General features: G+C 32.1%; 4 protein-coding genes across 12 annotated transcripts; 2 read left to right on the top strand and 2 right to left on the bottom strand.

Moving 5' to 3' along the window:
* The first annotated feature begins 800 nt into the window (after positions 1-800).
* On the top strand, positions 801-3,712 carry LOC141460677 (actin-5C). 3 transcript variants are annotated; one of them, XM_074140929.1, is made up of 4 exons: positions 801-961; positions 1,863-2,013; positions 2,122-2,361; positions 2,446-3,712. In XM_074140929.1, the coding sequence occupies exons 2-4, from the start codon at positions 1,888-1,890 to the stop codon at positions 3,208-3,210; spliced, it is 1,131 nt and encodes a 376-aa protein (XP_073997030.1). In that variant the 5' UTR covers positions 801-961; positions 1,863-1,887; the 3' UTR covers positions 3,211-3,712. The 3 variants fall into 3 exon arrangements, with proteins under 3 accessions (XP_073997030.1, XP_073997031.1, XP_073997032.1); XM_074140930.1 differs by lacking the exon at positions 801-961 and adding an exon at positions 1,411-1,564; XM_074140931.1 differs by lacking the exon at positions 801-961 and adding an exon at positions 1,534-1,668.
* A 921-nt stretch (positions 3,713-4,633) lies between these two features.
* Positions 4,634-5,814, bottom strand: LOC141460695 (uncharacterized). Of its 2 annotated transcripts, XM_074140961.1 has the most exons (4): positions 5,700-5,814; positions 5,316-5,442; positions 5,090-5,163; positions 4,634-4,861 (listed from the first exon to the last, which is right to left on the bottom strand). In XM_074140961.1, exons 2-4 carry the CDS (start codon positions 5,389-5,391, stop codon positions 4,751-4,753), a joined length of 261 nt encoding a protein of 86 aa, XP_073997062.1. In that variant the 5' UTR covers positions 5,392-5,442; positions 5,700-5,814; the 3' UTR covers positions 4,634-4,750. The 2 variants fall into 2 exon arrangements, with proteins under 2 accessions (XP_073997062.1, XP_073997061.1); XM_074140960.1 differs by lacking the exon at positions 5,700-5,814 and having other exon boundaries at positions 5,316-5,494.
* Positions 5,815-5,834: 20 nt separating this feature from the next.
* Positions 5,835-7,722, top strand: mRpL12 (mitochondrial ribosomal protein L12). Its single transcript, XM_074140950.1, has 4 exons — positions 5,835-5,974; positions 6,044-6,251; positions 6,609-6,740; positions 7,452-7,722. The coding sequence occupies exons 1-4, from the start codon at positions 5,913-5,915 to the stop codon at positions 7,566-7,568; spliced, it is 519 nt and encodes a 172-aa protein (XP_073997051.1). The 5' UTR covers positions 5,835-5,912; the 3' UTR covers positions 7,569-7,722.
* Positions 7,723-7,862: 140 nt separating this feature from the next.
* LOC141460661 (uncharacterized) lies at positions 7,863-17,278 on the bottom strand. Of its 6 annotated transcripts, none has more exons than XM_074140885.1 (12): positions 17,149-17,278; positions 15,158-17,046; positions 14,946-15,080; positions 14,540-14,692; positions 14,179-14,375; positions 12,368-12,626; positions 12,158-12,262; positions 11,929-12,068; positions 11,730-11,826; positions 11,523-11,599; positions 10,270-10,321; positions 7,863-8,091 (listed from the first exon to the last, which is right to left on the bottom strand). In XM_074140885.1, exons 1-12 carry the CDS (start codon positions 17,169-17,171, stop codon positions 8,051-8,053), a joined length of 3,168 nt encoding a protein of 1,055 aa, XP_073996986.1. In that variant the 5' UTR covers positions 17,172-17,278; the 3' UTR covers positions 7,863-8,050. The 6 variants fall into 6 exon arrangements, with proteins under 6 accessions (XP_073996986.1, XP_073996987.1, XP_073996989.1 ...); XM_074140886.1 differs by having other exon boundaries at positions 15,158-17,021; positions 17,149-17,250; XM_074140888.1 differs by lacking the exons at positions 11,730-11,826; positions 11,929-12,068.

Genomic DNA, 17,278 nt, shown 5'->3' with positions numbered 1-17,278 from the left:
CTATTTATTTAAAACGGTTATTCATTCAATGCAAAAAAAAAATATAATCCAATAAAATACACCGTCTTATGGTCATAAGACTGTCAGGCGAGTAGATCCCTTTATGTTATAATTACGACAATTTCTCGTAAATTAGATTTTAATTTTAAGGCTTTAGATTACGTAGAACGATACAATACAATAACGATACAATGAAGAAAACAAATTCATCATTCTTTATGGAAATGAATACTGGAAGTCAGCAATTTTTCAGCCAATGACTTCATTCATCATTTTAAAATGCCATCAGTATTCTGGTATTCTGGCTGAATATAAAATTTTATATTCTGCGTTCTATTGTCCAACTTATTTTTTTGAACGAACCTGTTGTTTAACAGTAAGCGAATTTTATTACATACATATGTTTCTGCTTGGAATTTTTAAAGAATTAGTTGGATACCAGTAGAAGATTGGAGTGAAAAATAAAAAGCTAGTTCGTTTTACTGCGGATGTTAAGTTGCCAAGCCGGTGATACTTGGAACCTCGTGAAGCATTTCACTGTTGAATCCAAAGCGCTTTGGCTGGACCAATCAGGTGGCTTTATCCGTTTTATGCCCATATATGGTAAGAGTAGAGGCTCCAAACGATGTGGTGGGGCATGGAAGAGTCCATGCATGAGTTGGCACCGCCCTGTTCGACCGGCTTTTATTTTTTACAGAAATACTATTGCACTGCTGATTTAATTTTAATTATGTATTTAATTAGTATCAATTAATTGACCGATCTTCGAAGTTTTGAGATTTAATTTTTACGCAATTTGTAAAAACTAATAACAATTTTGAAATCATCAATAAAAGGTACGCCCCTGACTGGAAGAGTTCATTTCTTAGCAAGACCCAACGGTCTGACTCCTTCCCGTCATTCTCTTCAATTGTATTTCGGTGTTGACACTATAGAGACGCCGTTCTTCTTGTTTTATCATGTAAGTAACATTTCAAAATTTTTAATTTTATTTCAGCATTTTCCCAATAAAGTCGTTCTTAAGATTGAATTTCAATTTTTGCTGCAATAAGTGTTCTGTTTACCGGCCGGTGCAATAAACTTGTCTTAAGATAACATATTGGCCCTATTTCAGATTCTTAAAAAATTTAACGTATTAATAGATTGTTGGTAAATTTCACACGTCCCACCACACTGTTATCTAAAAATAACCTCTTTGTTTATGTTAAACGTTTAACAAGTATATTAACCCTTATCTAGTTAGCGCGAAACCGGTGAATTTTACTAATGCATCATCTTTGATTTAGTCACACTGCCTCACCTTATAGAAATAATAAAAGAGAGCTGTGCATTCAAAGATTCTTAAATAAGATTTTTTTGTCAGCCATTTTATTAATGCCACGCTATGTTACCATATATGGTCAAGAACCCCCTTATTGGCCGCCACATTGGATGTCCTTATTAGCAATGTGGTGGGGTGTGTAGGATGGGGGAACCCCCTATATTACTCATTACACACTGCGTTAGCAATCAGTGTTCAACAAGAGCTCGGCGTGAGAGCTGGATATCTATTTATTTATTTATAGTAAGTGTTGTGCTAGGGTGTGGTCTTCTATTATTTTTAATTTTAATAGTTATTGTAAAGTGCTCTTTGGATTATCAATAACAGTGCATTCTTAATTGTGCTAGGTAACTTTCGTATTTGTTGGTTGAGGTGTCCGTTATACCCTCTCGTATTAACGGTTAATTTTTTTTTTATAAATTATTAATTTTGAATTTTAACGAAAATACCTCGCACAATACCTTATTAAGTGCACAGTTTAATCATTATTACTTACTATTACAACAAAGTGTTTGAAATCTAACCGTTAGATTTCTTGTAGCTCACCAATCTAACCCACTGACAAAATGTGCGACGAAGAAGTAGCTGCATTGGTTGTAGACAATGGTTCCGGTATGTGCAAAGCTGGGTTTGCCGGCGACGATGCGCCTCGTGCTGTATTTCCCTCAATTGTTGGAAGGCCAAGGCATCAGGTAAGAGGATATAGTAGTTTTTTCCCCAAATGCGGAGCTAAAACTAAGCAAGTTTCGCATGGATTAATAAATTTAAATTAACATGAAGGATGTAATTTTTTTCATTAGGGTGTAATGGTAGGAATGGGTCAGAAGGATAGCTATGTCGGAGATGAAGCTCAAAGTAAGAGAGGTATTCTTACATTAAAGTATCCAATCGAACACGGTATTGTAACTAATTGGGATGACATGGAAAAAATTTGGCATCACACATTTTATAATGAACTTCGAGTTGCTCCCGAAGAACACCCAGTTCTGCTTACGGAGGCGCCATTAAACCCCAAAGCCAACAGAGAAAAGATGACGCAGGTAAAGTGAAGTGTATAATAGCTACTGCTACTGTAAGCTTCTGAGATGATTTTTATTTAACTCATAACACTTTCATTGTTGCAGATAATGTTTGAAACCTTCAACACTCCAGCAATGTATGTTGCTATCCAGGCTGTTCTTTCCCTGTACGCATCTGGTCGTACCACTGGTATTGTACTGGATTCTGGAGATGGTGTCTCGCACACAGTACCTATATATGAAGGTTATGCCCTCCCACATGCCATCCTTCGATTGGATTTGGCCGGTCGTGATCTCACTGACTACCTGATGAAAATCCTGACTGAGCGTGGCTACTCTTTCACCACCACAGCCGAACGTGAAATTGTTAGGGATATCAAAGAAAAGCTGTGTTACGTTGCCCTAGACTTCGAACAGGAAATGGCAACCGCTGCTAGCTCTAGCTCGTTAGAAAAATCTTATGAACTTCCTGATGGACAAGTCATCACCATCGGAAATGAAAGATTCCGTTGCCCAGAGGCTCTGTTTCAACCATCATTTCTGGGTATGGAAGCATGCGGTATTCACGAGACAACATACAATTCTATCATGAAGTGTGACGTGGACATCCGTAAAGATTTGTATGCTAATACAGTACTCTCTGGTGGTACCACAATGTATCCAGGCATCGCTGACAGGATGCAAAAAGAAATAACCGCATTGGCACCATCAACAATGAAAATCAAGATCATAGCCCCACCTGAGAGAAAGTACTCAGTATGGATTGGTGGATCTATCTTAGCATCTCTTTCAACATTCCAACAAATGTGGATCTCCAAACAAGAGTACGATGAATCAGGCCCATCCATTGTACACAGGAAATGTTTCTAAACGATTTTACGAACTGCTTTATTTTTATTTTATTTTTTTTTTGTATTATATTTGTTTAATAATGTCGGTGAGTTAGGTGTTGTATCTTGCATCACTGTAAGATGCGCAAGTTCTCTTCCATTATTTAATTATTTAAAAGTCATTTCAACCTCATTCCTGCCCGGTTTTTATAAAGGGCTTATTTTTTCAACCATTTTCTATTACTAGTTATCTTTATATATAAAAAAAAATATTTTATATATATATACATATGTATTTAAAACAAGAAAAGACACTGCATTCCATTTCATATGGCTCAAAATGTGCTTATTTTCTAAGTTTGCTATTTTTAAGAGATTTAGAAAGCGTAGGTTTGTTGTATTGTAAAAGATCATGTTGGTCCCTATAAGGAGATGAAGCCTGTAATGGCAACACCTATGCATGCACTAGGCCAAAGTATTATTTATTCCCATTTTGCAGAACTGGAAATTTAGATTATGGGAAATAAAAAAAAAAAATGCAAGGTTATTGTTTTTATTATTCCTGGTCTCCTCATTTGATTTTCATTGAAGTAGAGGTTTACGCTCGTTCAGAGTATTAGAAAAAATTCGGATAAGCAAATAAAACAACACGGACGGTAAGCCATATAAATATTTGTTCTTGAACGTTCGTTTTTTTGTCAGCTCGATTAACAAATTGGGCTGTTTTTTAATACTTGTATTAACTTTTTTTTGCGTAAATAAAACTGTTCAACACTTAGTTTAATTAACTTAGGTTGCTAATTTTATACAACTAATATTTTACTTCAAATTATAAACGACTAGAGGCTGTAGGGTTCAGTCAAATCTACAAACTCACGGACTGAGCAGATATTTCAATTAAAACTACTCCCGACAGATAGCTGACGCTCCTTTCTACATGACTAACCTCACTTCACAACGACCTCAACATTCCCGTCGTACACCAACTCGCCTAGACTAAATATCAAAAATTCCATACTGCTCTCTCTACTTGCTTCAATCCTCTAGTTCTGTCTCTCGCCTCCTCTGATATCCCTAACAATACTCGCTGACTGAATCGCCAGTGGCCCCGCGACTTCCTTGCAGTCTGAAGACTTACAAGATCATTATATCCTGCAGAGAGTGCTAACGCTGGGTAGTTTTTCTCCTCCTGCCTTTTTTATACTTCCTATTTACTTATTCTATATACTTATATACAGATTTTAAATAACGATATGATTTAATTAAAAAACAAAAAATTGAATAGTGGAATGTCTGGAGCTTCGTAAATAACGTCATCTTCTAAGCTGCGTTGTAAGTTAACTTATAATGAAAAATTTGATAGATGACTGACATGCACATTAGCTTCTTAATAATTGTGAACTAGCTAAAGAATAATTTCTATTCTAATTTAGAACGCGAAATTTTAAGAACTTCAATACAAATTTTAGTACCAGAAGCAGACAAGTCTTTATTACTTAAAATTTTATTGCAGGATAATACAAAAATTTGTCACCAATTTTTTATTGTGAAAGGATGAGTATCTTTTTACAGTAGACTAGTTAAGTTTCGTACCTTTTCACCCTTTTACTCCGACCTGACTCATCAAGCTCTGCGTAATCAGAAGGACCTCCAAAGACCCCAGCATATTTCAGTAAGCCAGCTTGTATCAACTAAAATCAAATGTGAATGCCAAATCAGTATTGCCTTACATTGATTTCTGCAGAAGTAATTCATGAAGTATTAAGGAACAACTGATAACAGGTTCTTACTAATTTTAACTAAAATAACTTAGGCTGTTTAGAGTTATGCCAATTGAGGTGACAGTTTTCTCTAAATCTGTGAATCTCTGAAGACTAGAATCAACTAAGTAATTGTAGTAATAAATTATCAAAACATACCTCATCTTTACTACTTTGAACAGCCCGCTCTTTATCTTTCAAATCATTTGACGGATCATTGAAACTTTTTTTCACTGTATAACCCCCCCCCCCAAAAAAAAATTATTATTAATAACATAATTTTTTTAGTAATTAAAATCTATCGTAAATGTAATGACAAATATTTTAAAAGCCTGAAATGGCCTGGGTGTCTAAATTTTTAAAATCTATTTTGAAACATACATACCACAGAGATAACCTTGTGCAATAGCTAATAAGGAGAAAATTAATAGAAGAAATACACTAAAAGTACTAATTCTCATTTTTCCAAGTTTTCCTCTGCTACAGCATCTCTTGACTTCTAACAAATGAAGCTTTGAACAAATGAAATACATACATATATCAATTATTTAAACTATAAGAATAATATCAAACACACATGATTAAATAAGGAAAAATATTTTATAGATTTTAATAATCTTGCTAGGTATTAAAAATTAAAGAGGGAGTTATGCATGCCTATTTTTCCTCAAAAACTACTTTATTTAGATATTTAAATTTTAAATTTTGTATTTGGACATTTTAAGAATTCTAACGGACATACATATGTATGTATATAAGATTAAATTACTTTAATAATCAATTCTAGATGCCTTGTGCTTCTCGACCTGCCGGCAATTTAAGTAACCAACCCATATTCTGTATTTTCCTTTACCGTGTGCCGAACTGAAGGAAGGTTACCCAACCTACAAATATATGATTCCGTGTGAACTTTTACGAAATTTTCATTCTTACTCTTCTGCATTTGTTGAATATTTTTTTGTATAGTTTTAATATAAGAGAGATGTTTAAGTTTAGAACTATTGTTAATATTGCTTTAAAACAAGGAAGATGTTTTTCAAAAAGGTATTTCATTAAATTTTCATATATCTTCCACTGACTATTTGCTTTCAATTCAAATATTTCTTGATATAGTTCTGGAGTTTCAAATGGAGAGCCATTAACAGTACCTGCACCAGATGGACCAACAGTCTTTTCTGCAAAAATTGAGAAACTTGTGAATGATATATCCCAACTTACCCTTATAGAAGTTTCTGAACTAAGTACAGCATTAAAACAAAGATTAAACTTACCAGATTCACCAGCATTTCCTGTCGGTGGGTTTGCTTTGTCTAAAGCAGAGGTAAATTTCTTTATGTCTATAAACGAACATGTGAAGCAAGTTAGAGGACAATCCTAAATCCAAGACTGTGGTTAATTTTTATTTAATTATTTTAAATTTAAAATTTTTGATGTAGCTTAACACCGCAGAGTATGTACATTCAGAAATCACTAAAGATTAAATTACTTTTTTGTAATGATCTGTACTAGGACTTGTCTTCTGATTTCAAACTTTTACGATTACATTTTTTGCCTGTTATTATTATATTTTTTTTTGTATATATTATTTTAGTTATAGGTAAGGTAGCAAATAATTTCTCTATACTAAATAATCACTAGATATAAAGAAAGCAGATACTTAGGTTTTTAAAAATTTTAGGTTGAAGAAGAAGTTGCTCCTAAACAGGTGCAAACTAGTTTTACGGTTAAGTTGCTAAAATTCGAAGAAAAACAAAAAGTAGCATTAATAAAGGAATGTAAAAATCTTCTAGAAGGAATGAATTTAGTACAGGTAACTTAAAACAATTTCAATTACTAACTAATTTATAAGTATTTTATAAAATCATTGACCATTTGATTAAAAAAAAAGGAAGAAAAGTTCTTGCAACATCATACATCATATAAATGTCAACAAAAAGTTTTTGATTAGGAAGAAAAATGGAATTAGGTTCATGTCATGACTGATTGGTTGGAGATTCTCCTGATACAAACCACTAATTCAGTGTTCTTGCCGTACTTCAGGTATCCCAGCATAATAGTTGACAACCAATACTTCAGAATAATAGAGGCCGCAAAAAATGATTGATGTGGCTACTATATGTTATGCTTGGGTGTATTAAATGCTCAAACAAAATATAGCTAATATTTGAGGATTTAGTTAGCTCCGCAATGCTGAATAATATTGCGGGTTTCTGTATCAGTCAGTCAGGTAGCATAGTGCATGACGGAAACGATTCATATGTTCAAATTCATAAATCTTATCTAATCTAGGCAGGAAGTTTCGTACACTTTCTGTTAAGAATTAAAAATGAACAGTAATTAGGAGTTTTTTGGTGGTGTCTAGACTGGGGAAAAACTTGAATTAGTTTATATTATTAATTAATTATCATTTCACTTTCAACTAATTTGCACTTACTATAATTATTCTATTGTGTGCTGTCATTCATGTTACTTCAAAATAATTATGCCTCACAAATATTGTATATCTTTATTATATTTTTAGGCCAAAAAATTTGTGGAGAGTGCCCCTACAATTGTAAAAGCAGATATTGCTAAAGATGAGGCTGAAAAAATAAAAGAGGCTTTAAGTAAAGTGGGAGCCGAAATAGTAATAGAATAAAATGTTTTTCGTAAAAAAATAACTACCTGTCAATAAGTTAGTAAAGAAAATTGTTCCTGTAAAGGTTTTCATGGTCAAGAGAGTTAATTCTTTGTGGCTTTTAAATTAGTTGTTTTCATTTTTTCCTGATTAAATTTTTATTTCCAAGAACTTAGTACAACAGTTTTTTATTTTTTTTAAATTCTATTCATTTGGATTTACTTCTTTGGAAACAGATTATTCAAAATGATTTCAGTGAAGTATAATATTTCATACTTTTTAAATAAATGAGAATTGGTATTTGGAAATGTAAACCAAAATTAAGTTTAATTTAATATTAAGTTTAGGAATCTAAATCTAAATAAGTTTTTAATTAATCTACTTTTTAATATAAAAACAAAAAATTTAAAACAAAAATAAGTATTTTTATTTAATTAATGGGTACCATAACACCTCTGTACATTGAGTATTAAATTTTAAATAATTCAGTCAGTTACAGATTTTTAAGCGGAGAAGTCTTCAGTTGGAGGAGTAGGTGGATGTTCTAAACAAAAGAACAAAAAAAAAAAAAAAAATTAGCTTGTTTCTAAATCTTAATGCACAAGGAGAAAGCATCTTCTTTCGACAATTGCCAAAGATTTTGACTTTGGTAGGGACGGGTGTAGGTCTAGTGGTCAAGAGCGTGGCTTTGTAAGTGGGAGATCCCCAGTTCCAATCCCGTGCATGACTTCTTTTTGTTAGAAAAAATTGTTTATAGTAAGTATGAGCTTCCGCCCTCATCTAAACGACACCTAATTGGTAGTTGGACGTTAAGCCCCGCCTGAAAGAATAGGCGATTACTTTACTTTATGACTTTAGTAAAAAAAAAAGGAGTAAAAAAATTGCTTCTTATTTTCGGGTAGGGTGTACATCCTTCTTAAGGAGCTTAATTTTGGATGGAAAACTAGATACCTGAAGTGCATTATATTGTATGAAGTTATAATGGACAAAGCTTTCCGTGCCTTCAGGAGCTTCTCAGAGCTCTAGTAATAGATTCGAAACGTAGAGCAGCGCCCATTTCGTATTCAAATTTTAAACGTTTTCTTTGGCCACTGTCAAAATAAGTAGCTTCTTATGATAAAATACTTGTTATTGCCAAGAGTTAAAAAAAAAAATGAAACTAATGGTTTTTTACTTTCTCTAACTAATCGATAGAGAAGGTTTTGTCAACATGTCGATTTTATATTTTGATTTTTGAAAAGCCAGTTTGAGGTTTCCTTAGAAAAAGAAGTCTGTCTGTCTGTTATAAATCCACCATTACTAAAAAACGAAAACTTAATAGTGTTCAGATTAAATATACAATTTTGGTGCCACCATAGGCCCCTAATACAAGTTTTTCTTTTTAAATTTGCTACTATACAGTATTGATTTTTCAGTTTTTCTAGATTTAATGTAAATTATTCTATTAACTATTTTTTTGTTTTGTTTTTGGTACTCATATTCTATAAATGTAGCTCTATAATTTTCCCTTGTGGGAGGGAGTGGCAAGGTTTTCATATAAAGTGTCACTTCAGTTTAATGTGTCTCATTACTTATTCAACATTAAATATAAAAATAACATACCCATTTTGTTTATCATTTAATCGGAAATACCGCTAGCCTGAATTGATTTTTTTTAGTAATCTATTAGTAAATAGTTAATAATAAGTTAATAGCGTTAAGGGTTCAGTGGTTTTCTAGAAACTTTGTACATACCACACGTATCCAGTATATTACGTTTATATAAGGTTTGCCAGAAAACTTTATTTCCACAGATAATTTATTAGGGAGAAGTAAAGTTAAGCCCTGCTGTAAAGCATTTTTAGTTTCCAGCAGCTATATATAAACTGATACTGCTACTGTTATGGGCCATTTTTTCGATTTCTTGCAATTTTCTAGGGTAATTTAAATGGAGTAATGTTTCATGAAGATAACGAATGGCTTTGGCTGGAAACTTCTCTGAGGATTTTGAATTAGGGTGGGTGGGACAGAGCTCTGACATGTTTCCTTCAACCGTATCACTTATTTATTTTATAAGTGAAGAAAGTGAGCATGTCATTTATGGAAGTCATTTATCCTTTTTTTTTTTACAATTTTCAACTTTCAGGAAAAAGTAATTACGTTAATTGCAATTAAATAAATTATTGAAAGTGTTCACACATATTTAGATTAACAAAAGAAAATACTTTAACTAAGCGGTTCTGTTTATTACAAGGAACTCCGAGGACCTCATCATTATTTAAAGGTGAATAAAACACGGTTAATATTTCCTTTGGCCTGTAACGACAGAACACTGTCCAGAGGCCGGCAGTGCACTGTAAAAAGCTCCGGGCGCCAATAACCTCAGATGTTGAAGCGCCTTAAATCATTTTAAAAAAATATTGCCTTTCTTTTCAGCATTCTCTTAAAGTTTGTAATTTTTCTGTTGGGCAAAAAATTTATAATAAAACCATTATAGTTTGTATTTTAATGTTGATTAGGTGGTTAGATCAGCAATGTCTCTGATGAGTGGTGGGAAGAATGTTCTGCGACCTCTAAACAATTTATTGTGGCTCCCTATGTCTTCTATGTTTGTTTGTACTTAATCAAAACCTCTGCAGGAAGTGTTGGTTCCCAACTGGTAAGTCCAAATTTCCCTACTTCACAAGGACTATAAGAATCTAGCTGAATATTTTTCTGAAACGTTTATTCAAATGAAATTAACCTTCATTATATTGAGCAGAGGACGACTTTGTTTGTTTCTTTGTTGGTTTATTCTGAAAACAAATAATTATTTAAATTAGTATTGGTTCGATATTTAGTCTTCCTTCAAGGCCTTAAAAAAACCGTGAATTAGCAGCAGCTATAATATTATATTCTCTTACTTTACTTAGTAAGAATAAATAAATTTAACACGATTATCCGGGCGCCAATAACCTCAGGTATTGACGCGCCTTAAATCATTAAAAAAAAAAAGAAATGCATCTGCTTTGAGCATTCTCTTAAAGTTTGTGATTTTTCTATTGGGCAAAAAAGTATCATAAAACTATTATAGTTTGTATTTTAATGTTGATTAGGTGGTTAGATCAGCAATGTCTGATAACTAAAACTTTATATCAAGTTTTCACCTGTAATGCCCTTTTTGAGGCACCTCAAAGTGATTTGTGAGTGTGCTATTTAAATAAATAAATGTAAGTGTTGAGTGTATCAGACAAATTTAGCTAAAAAAAAAAAAAAAAAAAAATCGCCATCAAATTAAACTTAAGTGTGGGCACCTACATGGTATCGCAGAAAGTGTTAGCAGTTAAAATGCTATCGCAAGTAGCATTTTATTGAAAAGATTTTTCACTTTTTAAAAATGTTTATTCGAAAATGGTTCCCACGATTTTCTATACACTTCTTATACTCATTTGTTTTACGTAATAGTAGATCTAACCTTTTATTTTGACCATTTTTTTTGTTTGGGGAAAATCCCTTTTATGGTAAATTGGCGGCGGGAGTATTCTTCCCTCTAAGGTGCAATTTCAGTGTAAAGTACGGTTTTACAAAATATAGTATGTTAATGGGTTAAAAAAAACTGGACTTAGAAGAAAATGTAAGTTAGAATCACTATGAACGTTTAGTAGGAGAAAGTAGTGTAAAATTAGATTTTTTAATTTAAAATACTTCAGCGAGATCTACTGGCAACGCAGCTAAAATTTATTTGAACATTTTTTTTCTCAGTTTTTAGAGTAAGTTACGTTTAAGGAAACATTAAAATCGTGTCTGTTTTTTGATCTACTGCAAGATCAATAACTTTCATTTGAAACTGACTCAGAAATTAGATTAAGGGAACTTTTACTGGAGGGCCTTGGTTTAGTTTAAAGTTTTATCTCTAAAATTAGGTTAATGAGGATTAAATAAGTTTCCGAAATATATATATTACATTAATTGATAATAAAGATTAATGGTTAGATTATATTTACTATTTTTTTGTACCTTCATTTTTTTATATTTTATTTGATTACTCGTTTTTCTGGTTCTGCCTTTGCGGAAACATCCGAAGCAAGCTTTCCCTGTAAAATACATGCATTTAAAGTGGATTAAAATTCAGTTACAGATGTATTAAAGAGACATTTACACAAGAATTTGAAATTTCTCACTGAAGTCGGCTAGAATTTAATAAATTTTCTTAGAAGATTTTACCTCCATTCGCAGAACACATATAAACCAGTAGACAAATGGTAAGAATAAAAATGATCATTATACCACTTAACAGGATTAACATAATTGGCGTGGTCCACTGGTGAAAAAAAAAAAAAAAAAAAAAATTAAAAATTTCAAATAAGTAAAATAAAATCAATACTACCAGACATATAAATTATAATAAATATTTTAAAATAACCATTGCAAAACATCCTTCTTTGAAAGGATGTGGGCAATTTTCACATATTTTTGCACCAATATCATTCTGATATGTTCCTGGTGGACATTTGGTGCATTGGGTGCTGCCTTCTTCGCTGTAATGTTCTTTAGGACAAGGAACTTAAAAATAAATACATTATTAACTGAATCTTTTGAAACTCAATTTCTATCATAGCTCTGAACTTGCTTTTATAAAATTAAGCGCTTACCACAAAAGCCTTGATACAGTTGCAATCCTCCAGTGCATGCAATTACTGTTCTCACGGTTAGTGTAGATAAATCAGGTTCAAAGACTACACCAAGTGATGATTCAACTATTATTTAATAAAGAAAGTATAAGTAAAGTGTAAGATATAACAAGGTATTTATTTAAAGGCAAATTAATCATATTTTAAAGCTTCAAAAATATTGTACTAAACCTGGATAAGTCAATGCGTCACTGACTGATTCTTTTAAGGTTTCAATCACTTTTAATATAACTTTTTGCTGGCAGAATGGCGAACAATGGGTTCTGTTATCTGTTGATGGCATAAACTGCCAAATATCTGCGGTATCAACTTGATAGTTTAACGACATTATCATGTAATCTTCGAATCCAATATTTATATCTCTTGCGCGTCTTGTTTGTGTACGTGCTAAGTTATACATTAATTTACTTCCCACTGCATTGTTAATTTGCTAGAAAAGGGGAATAATTATTGTATCTGTAATACAAAAACCCTCTAAAGAACTTAACAAAATGAGGACCGGAGCTAGAGTTTTAGTGGATTCAAGATTTACGTTGTGGTAATAAAGAAGCTACTTGATAACGTGACAATTAAAAGCATTAACGCAGGCTGCAGGAATGATTGCCGCTAATTTTCCCAAGACCAATTGGTAGCTTATTCTGTTTGGCCACTCCTTGGGGGCGCTTATCTGCAAAACACCAATACATAGGCGAAACGAATGCTTCTTGGTGCAGTGGTCCGGGAATGTTTATTGGTAACATCCCATATGAAAGGCCTTTCAGCTGTTAATTGGCCTAAGGGTAAAAAGTTAATCGAGGATTATAGAGATGGGCTCATTGAGGCGATATGGAATCCTCTGATTTTAATTCATTGTAGCAGTTAGTTAATTAGTTTTTCACAAGGTACTTTACGGAATTTTTCCTAATAAATTCAGTTTAAAATAATGCGAACTACACAATCTTTCAAATCGACCGAAGTCCTTTACAGTGAAATTTCAATTAGTATTCCAGTTTGCACTTGATTTCATTTTAGATAAGTTGATAGTAGTTTATTTATATATGTAATGTTTAAAAATATTCATAAATAACTTATAATTTTAATCACCTACAAAGTGCATTATAATAGTAATTTGTTCTTGTTCTATTTTATTTGACCAATAAGTTTCATATAAGAGCGTTCTTCTTATTTTTGTACTCAACTACTTTCCAATGATCTTACAAAGGTAGTTATTGTCAGTCTACATATGTTAAGACTCCTCAGGAATAACCTTAATATGATGATCAACGTAGCATGTTCCAAATGCAAGTCTGTAGTGCGAGCTTCCCGTGTACCAGCCAGAATAATTTATTTCTGATTATCTGCTATGAGCTAACGGTGGATGGAAACCGAACAGTCGAGGAGAGGTGGGCATTGGTCTAATCACTGCAGTATTCAACAGCTGCTTATTTGGTTGGTAGTATGGACTCCCCTGCAGAGGAACGGAGACAAGCCGGATGGCCACTTTCCGCTTTTCTATACTTCTTGTTATTAGGGGGAGGCAGCAACTAAGCCCTTACACAATACAGCGCAGTCCTGCGAACAGAATAGCTTCTGATTTGTATTATCCTATCTCCTAACTGCTAAGAAACCGTTGAGTATAAAATATCACCTCAAACGATTGTAACTGCTCTCCAGGAAATTTTAGTAGCGATGTCTTTGAACTCAGTGTTTCTCGCACATTTTTTGCATTCTATTATATGGTCGGACATGGGCTGCCACTTTTTTAACCCCGTGATTTTGCATATTTGAGTGACCATTTAAAAATAAAAAACATCTTGGTTATCTTAAAAAACTTGAGCAACCTCTACCAAGAAAAAATTATGACGCCGTTTCATGCTCATATAAAATTACCTAAACTTATCATACATTACATCCAGTGCCTTAAGAGTAATGGTGCTTATGGCCTGAGTAATGATTAAACTCCCCCTTATTTTAAAACTTAATATACATTAGTATTTTTATACTTGTAGGTTTTTAGTTTGGCACATTGGATTATGGATTTCAACATTACAGATTTTTGCAGTTTCATTATTTCCACAAATAAGACGTTCTATTTGTTGAGGTAAATATAATTCAAACATTTCTAACATTTCCTGGTCACATTTAGCTTTTGCTTTATAGTGAATTAGAGAATGCAGTGCCAATAGTGGTTCTGAAACAACTAATTAACACAAAACAAAAGAATAAAACCATTAGAAAATGACAGATTCGTATATTTCTTTAATAATCAGTTTCATGTAATTTTTTAATTGTGCAAATATTGTTATGATTTTAAGAATAACTACACTTACAATAATTTATAATTAAGTCATTTTTTATTCATACCTAATACAGTATGCAGAAAAGAGCTACTCGCTGGTAATTCAGAGTCGGGATCTGTATAATTAACTGTACAAGTGTAATTATCAGAATCACTCATAGTCACACCAGTTATTTGAAGACTACCTCTGTGATTGATATCTTCCAAAAATCGGCCTTCTGTACAGTAATATTTCTTTTAAAAAGTCAAAGAGATCATAATTCTACTCAGAAGTATCGAAGAATATTATAGCATTTAGGAATAACAGAACATGATTAAATTTCTTGACATTACTTCGATAAAACCAAGAACAAATTGCAATTGAATTTGTAAGTGTTTGCCAAAAGTTCCACTGATATTAATCAATATAAAGAAAAGAGAATGAAATAAGCTTAAATTAATATTTATATTATAATTAATATTGATACCTGCCTGTAATCAGTTGTTGATCTCCATGGTTCCAAGTATATTTTGTAGAATCGGCTGTGTTCGGCGACAATTGTATTTTATTCGTAGTGATGCAAGGAATTTCTATATTTGTACTAGGAAATACGTAAAAGTCAATCCCTGTAATTATAAATTCATTTTAGATAGAAAAAAAAAGATAGTTGATTTCAATTTATTGGATATATTTAATAATTTACCCTCGTTTGGTATCCCTCTTGTCATCAGTTCATCTATAGTGTCAGCTAGAATCTCTTTTGGTCCTGATCCTTCATCAACTAACAACTCCTTGGGTTTGTTAGATATAAGTCTTGGTTTCATGTCGGCAGATATTTTATAAGCGTTATTTATTGGTACGTATCTACTACATGAATAATTGGCTAAATTTGCGAATAACCCTTTCGATTCATCATTTGAAGAAATAATTTGATCCATGTCTTGTAATACTTGCCTTATTGAACAAATACATCTTACATTGTTTTGGTGTTCACACTGTGATTTTAAGGCACTGTTAGGACTAGCTATTAACGGTTTAATTTCCGTTCTCTGATTTACAGGAAACACTGTACTAATTCTTTCTGTGGCTATGCTGTCGGTTTTAAAAATAGTTTCGTTTTCTGTTTTTCTAGTATTCAAGATTGGAGGAGTTGATGTTTGTTTCAAAGTTGGTAGTGTTCCTTCCAAAGTTGAAATTGTTTCTTCCAAAGTTGTTCTTAGTTTCAAAGTTGATGAAATAGGTTTATATGCGTTGGTTGTAGATATATTAGTGCAACCGAAATTATCTGACACGAACGCTCGTTTACTTGATTTTTTCTTAAATGTTCTATGATTTCTTCTTGACTTCAGTTTATTTATTTTTTTTTCATCATCGTAAAGAAGATGAGAGTTCTTCACTAAATTTCCTCTATTAATTGAAATCCATGGGGAAAATAGTTTGTTCTTTTTACGAATATTTGCTTTATATTCTTGTACATTTGTTAAATTTGTCTGATAACCATTTAATTCTTCAAAGTGTAAATTGTTTACTTTATTTCGGCTTGGTACGGTATTTTTTGTTCTATGTTTTAAATTCTTACCGTTTACGAATTCGTTTTTCTTAAGATGACTGGTACCTTCTAATGGTTTAAGTAGATCATTTTCTCCTATTGATGAATTTTCAACGAATTCATTTGTAAAATCTTTTGATATTTGTAAAAGGCTATCGTCAGTTGTTTTGTTGTAAAACGAAACGTTCCTCTCATCGAGATAATCTGCTGATTTCTTATTTGAATTTCGATTATTATCCAGAAAATTATTTTGAGTTGGCGAAAATTGATTCTTGAAAACTACCTGGTTTGATGTATCATATTTTATGGAAAACGTGCCATTAGATCTGTACTCGCCTGAATTACCAATTGGCGCCCAAGGCCCTAAACTTCTTATTACAATTTCTGATGGAAACATAAATTGAACTTTATTTTCTCGAGATTCTTTTTCATTTAACTGATTTTTTAAAGTTTTGTGAGTTGAAATGTCTGTATTGTAAAGTTGAGGTAGATTCTTATCTGTATAATAATATAAAGGATTCCACATATAATTTTGTTTTGCCAAATTTGTTTTGGGATACATTCCTGATGTATTTATGATTGAAGTATTATCTATTTTGTTGATTGATTGGGAACGATAGGCATAATTAGTGCTCGGAATATGGTAATAAGGAACATAATTATGAAGTTTGGCACGTTGCTCACTTTTTTGCATGTAATTCGCATACGTCTGAGGACACTGCAGACTTGGATTCATGTAATAATGAATGGTATCAAGTGGTAAACTGTACTGATTAGCAGGCACACTCCTGTAAGGATTTGGTGTGCATTTTATATAGGAACATTGATGCTTGTAAATAGAAGAAGGATTGTAATAATGTCTATCGTAATAAAAATGATTGTTCAATTCTTTAGGAGCCGAATTAAAGTGGGTATAAGTAGGATATGATCTATAATTTCTACAGTGTTGTAAGAGAATATCATTGCTGTATGGTAACGGATATTGTACTTCGTAATACGGTGAATAGTAACAAATAACCTGTAAAATAAAGCTTGTGTAACACCTATATGAAAGAGAAAATAAATGATTAAAAATGTATGTTTTAAAAAATACTGTTTAAAAATTATTTATATTACAGTAGACAGCCCGTTTAAAACTTACCTACCATAGTTGGAATAGTTTCAACATCAACAATTAATTACTAAATCACTGACATCTACAACAAATACATATATTTTTTAAAAAAGTAGTGAAGGACTTGTAACAAATTAAAATTTTTGTTTCCATGGTAAATT

This window comes from Rhodnius prolixus, unplaced genomic scaffold (genome assembly GCF_049639745.1).
Source record: "Rhodnius prolixus isolate KJV_2025 unplaced genomic scaffold, Rpr scaffold_6, whole genome shotgun sequence".
NCBI lineage: Eukaryota > Metazoa > Arthropoda > Insecta > Hemiptera > Reduviidae > Rhodnius > Rhodnius prolixus.
The sequence above is the reverse complement of the archived record's forward strand: the minus strand, read 5'-3'. Positions and strand labels throughout refer to the sequence as shown.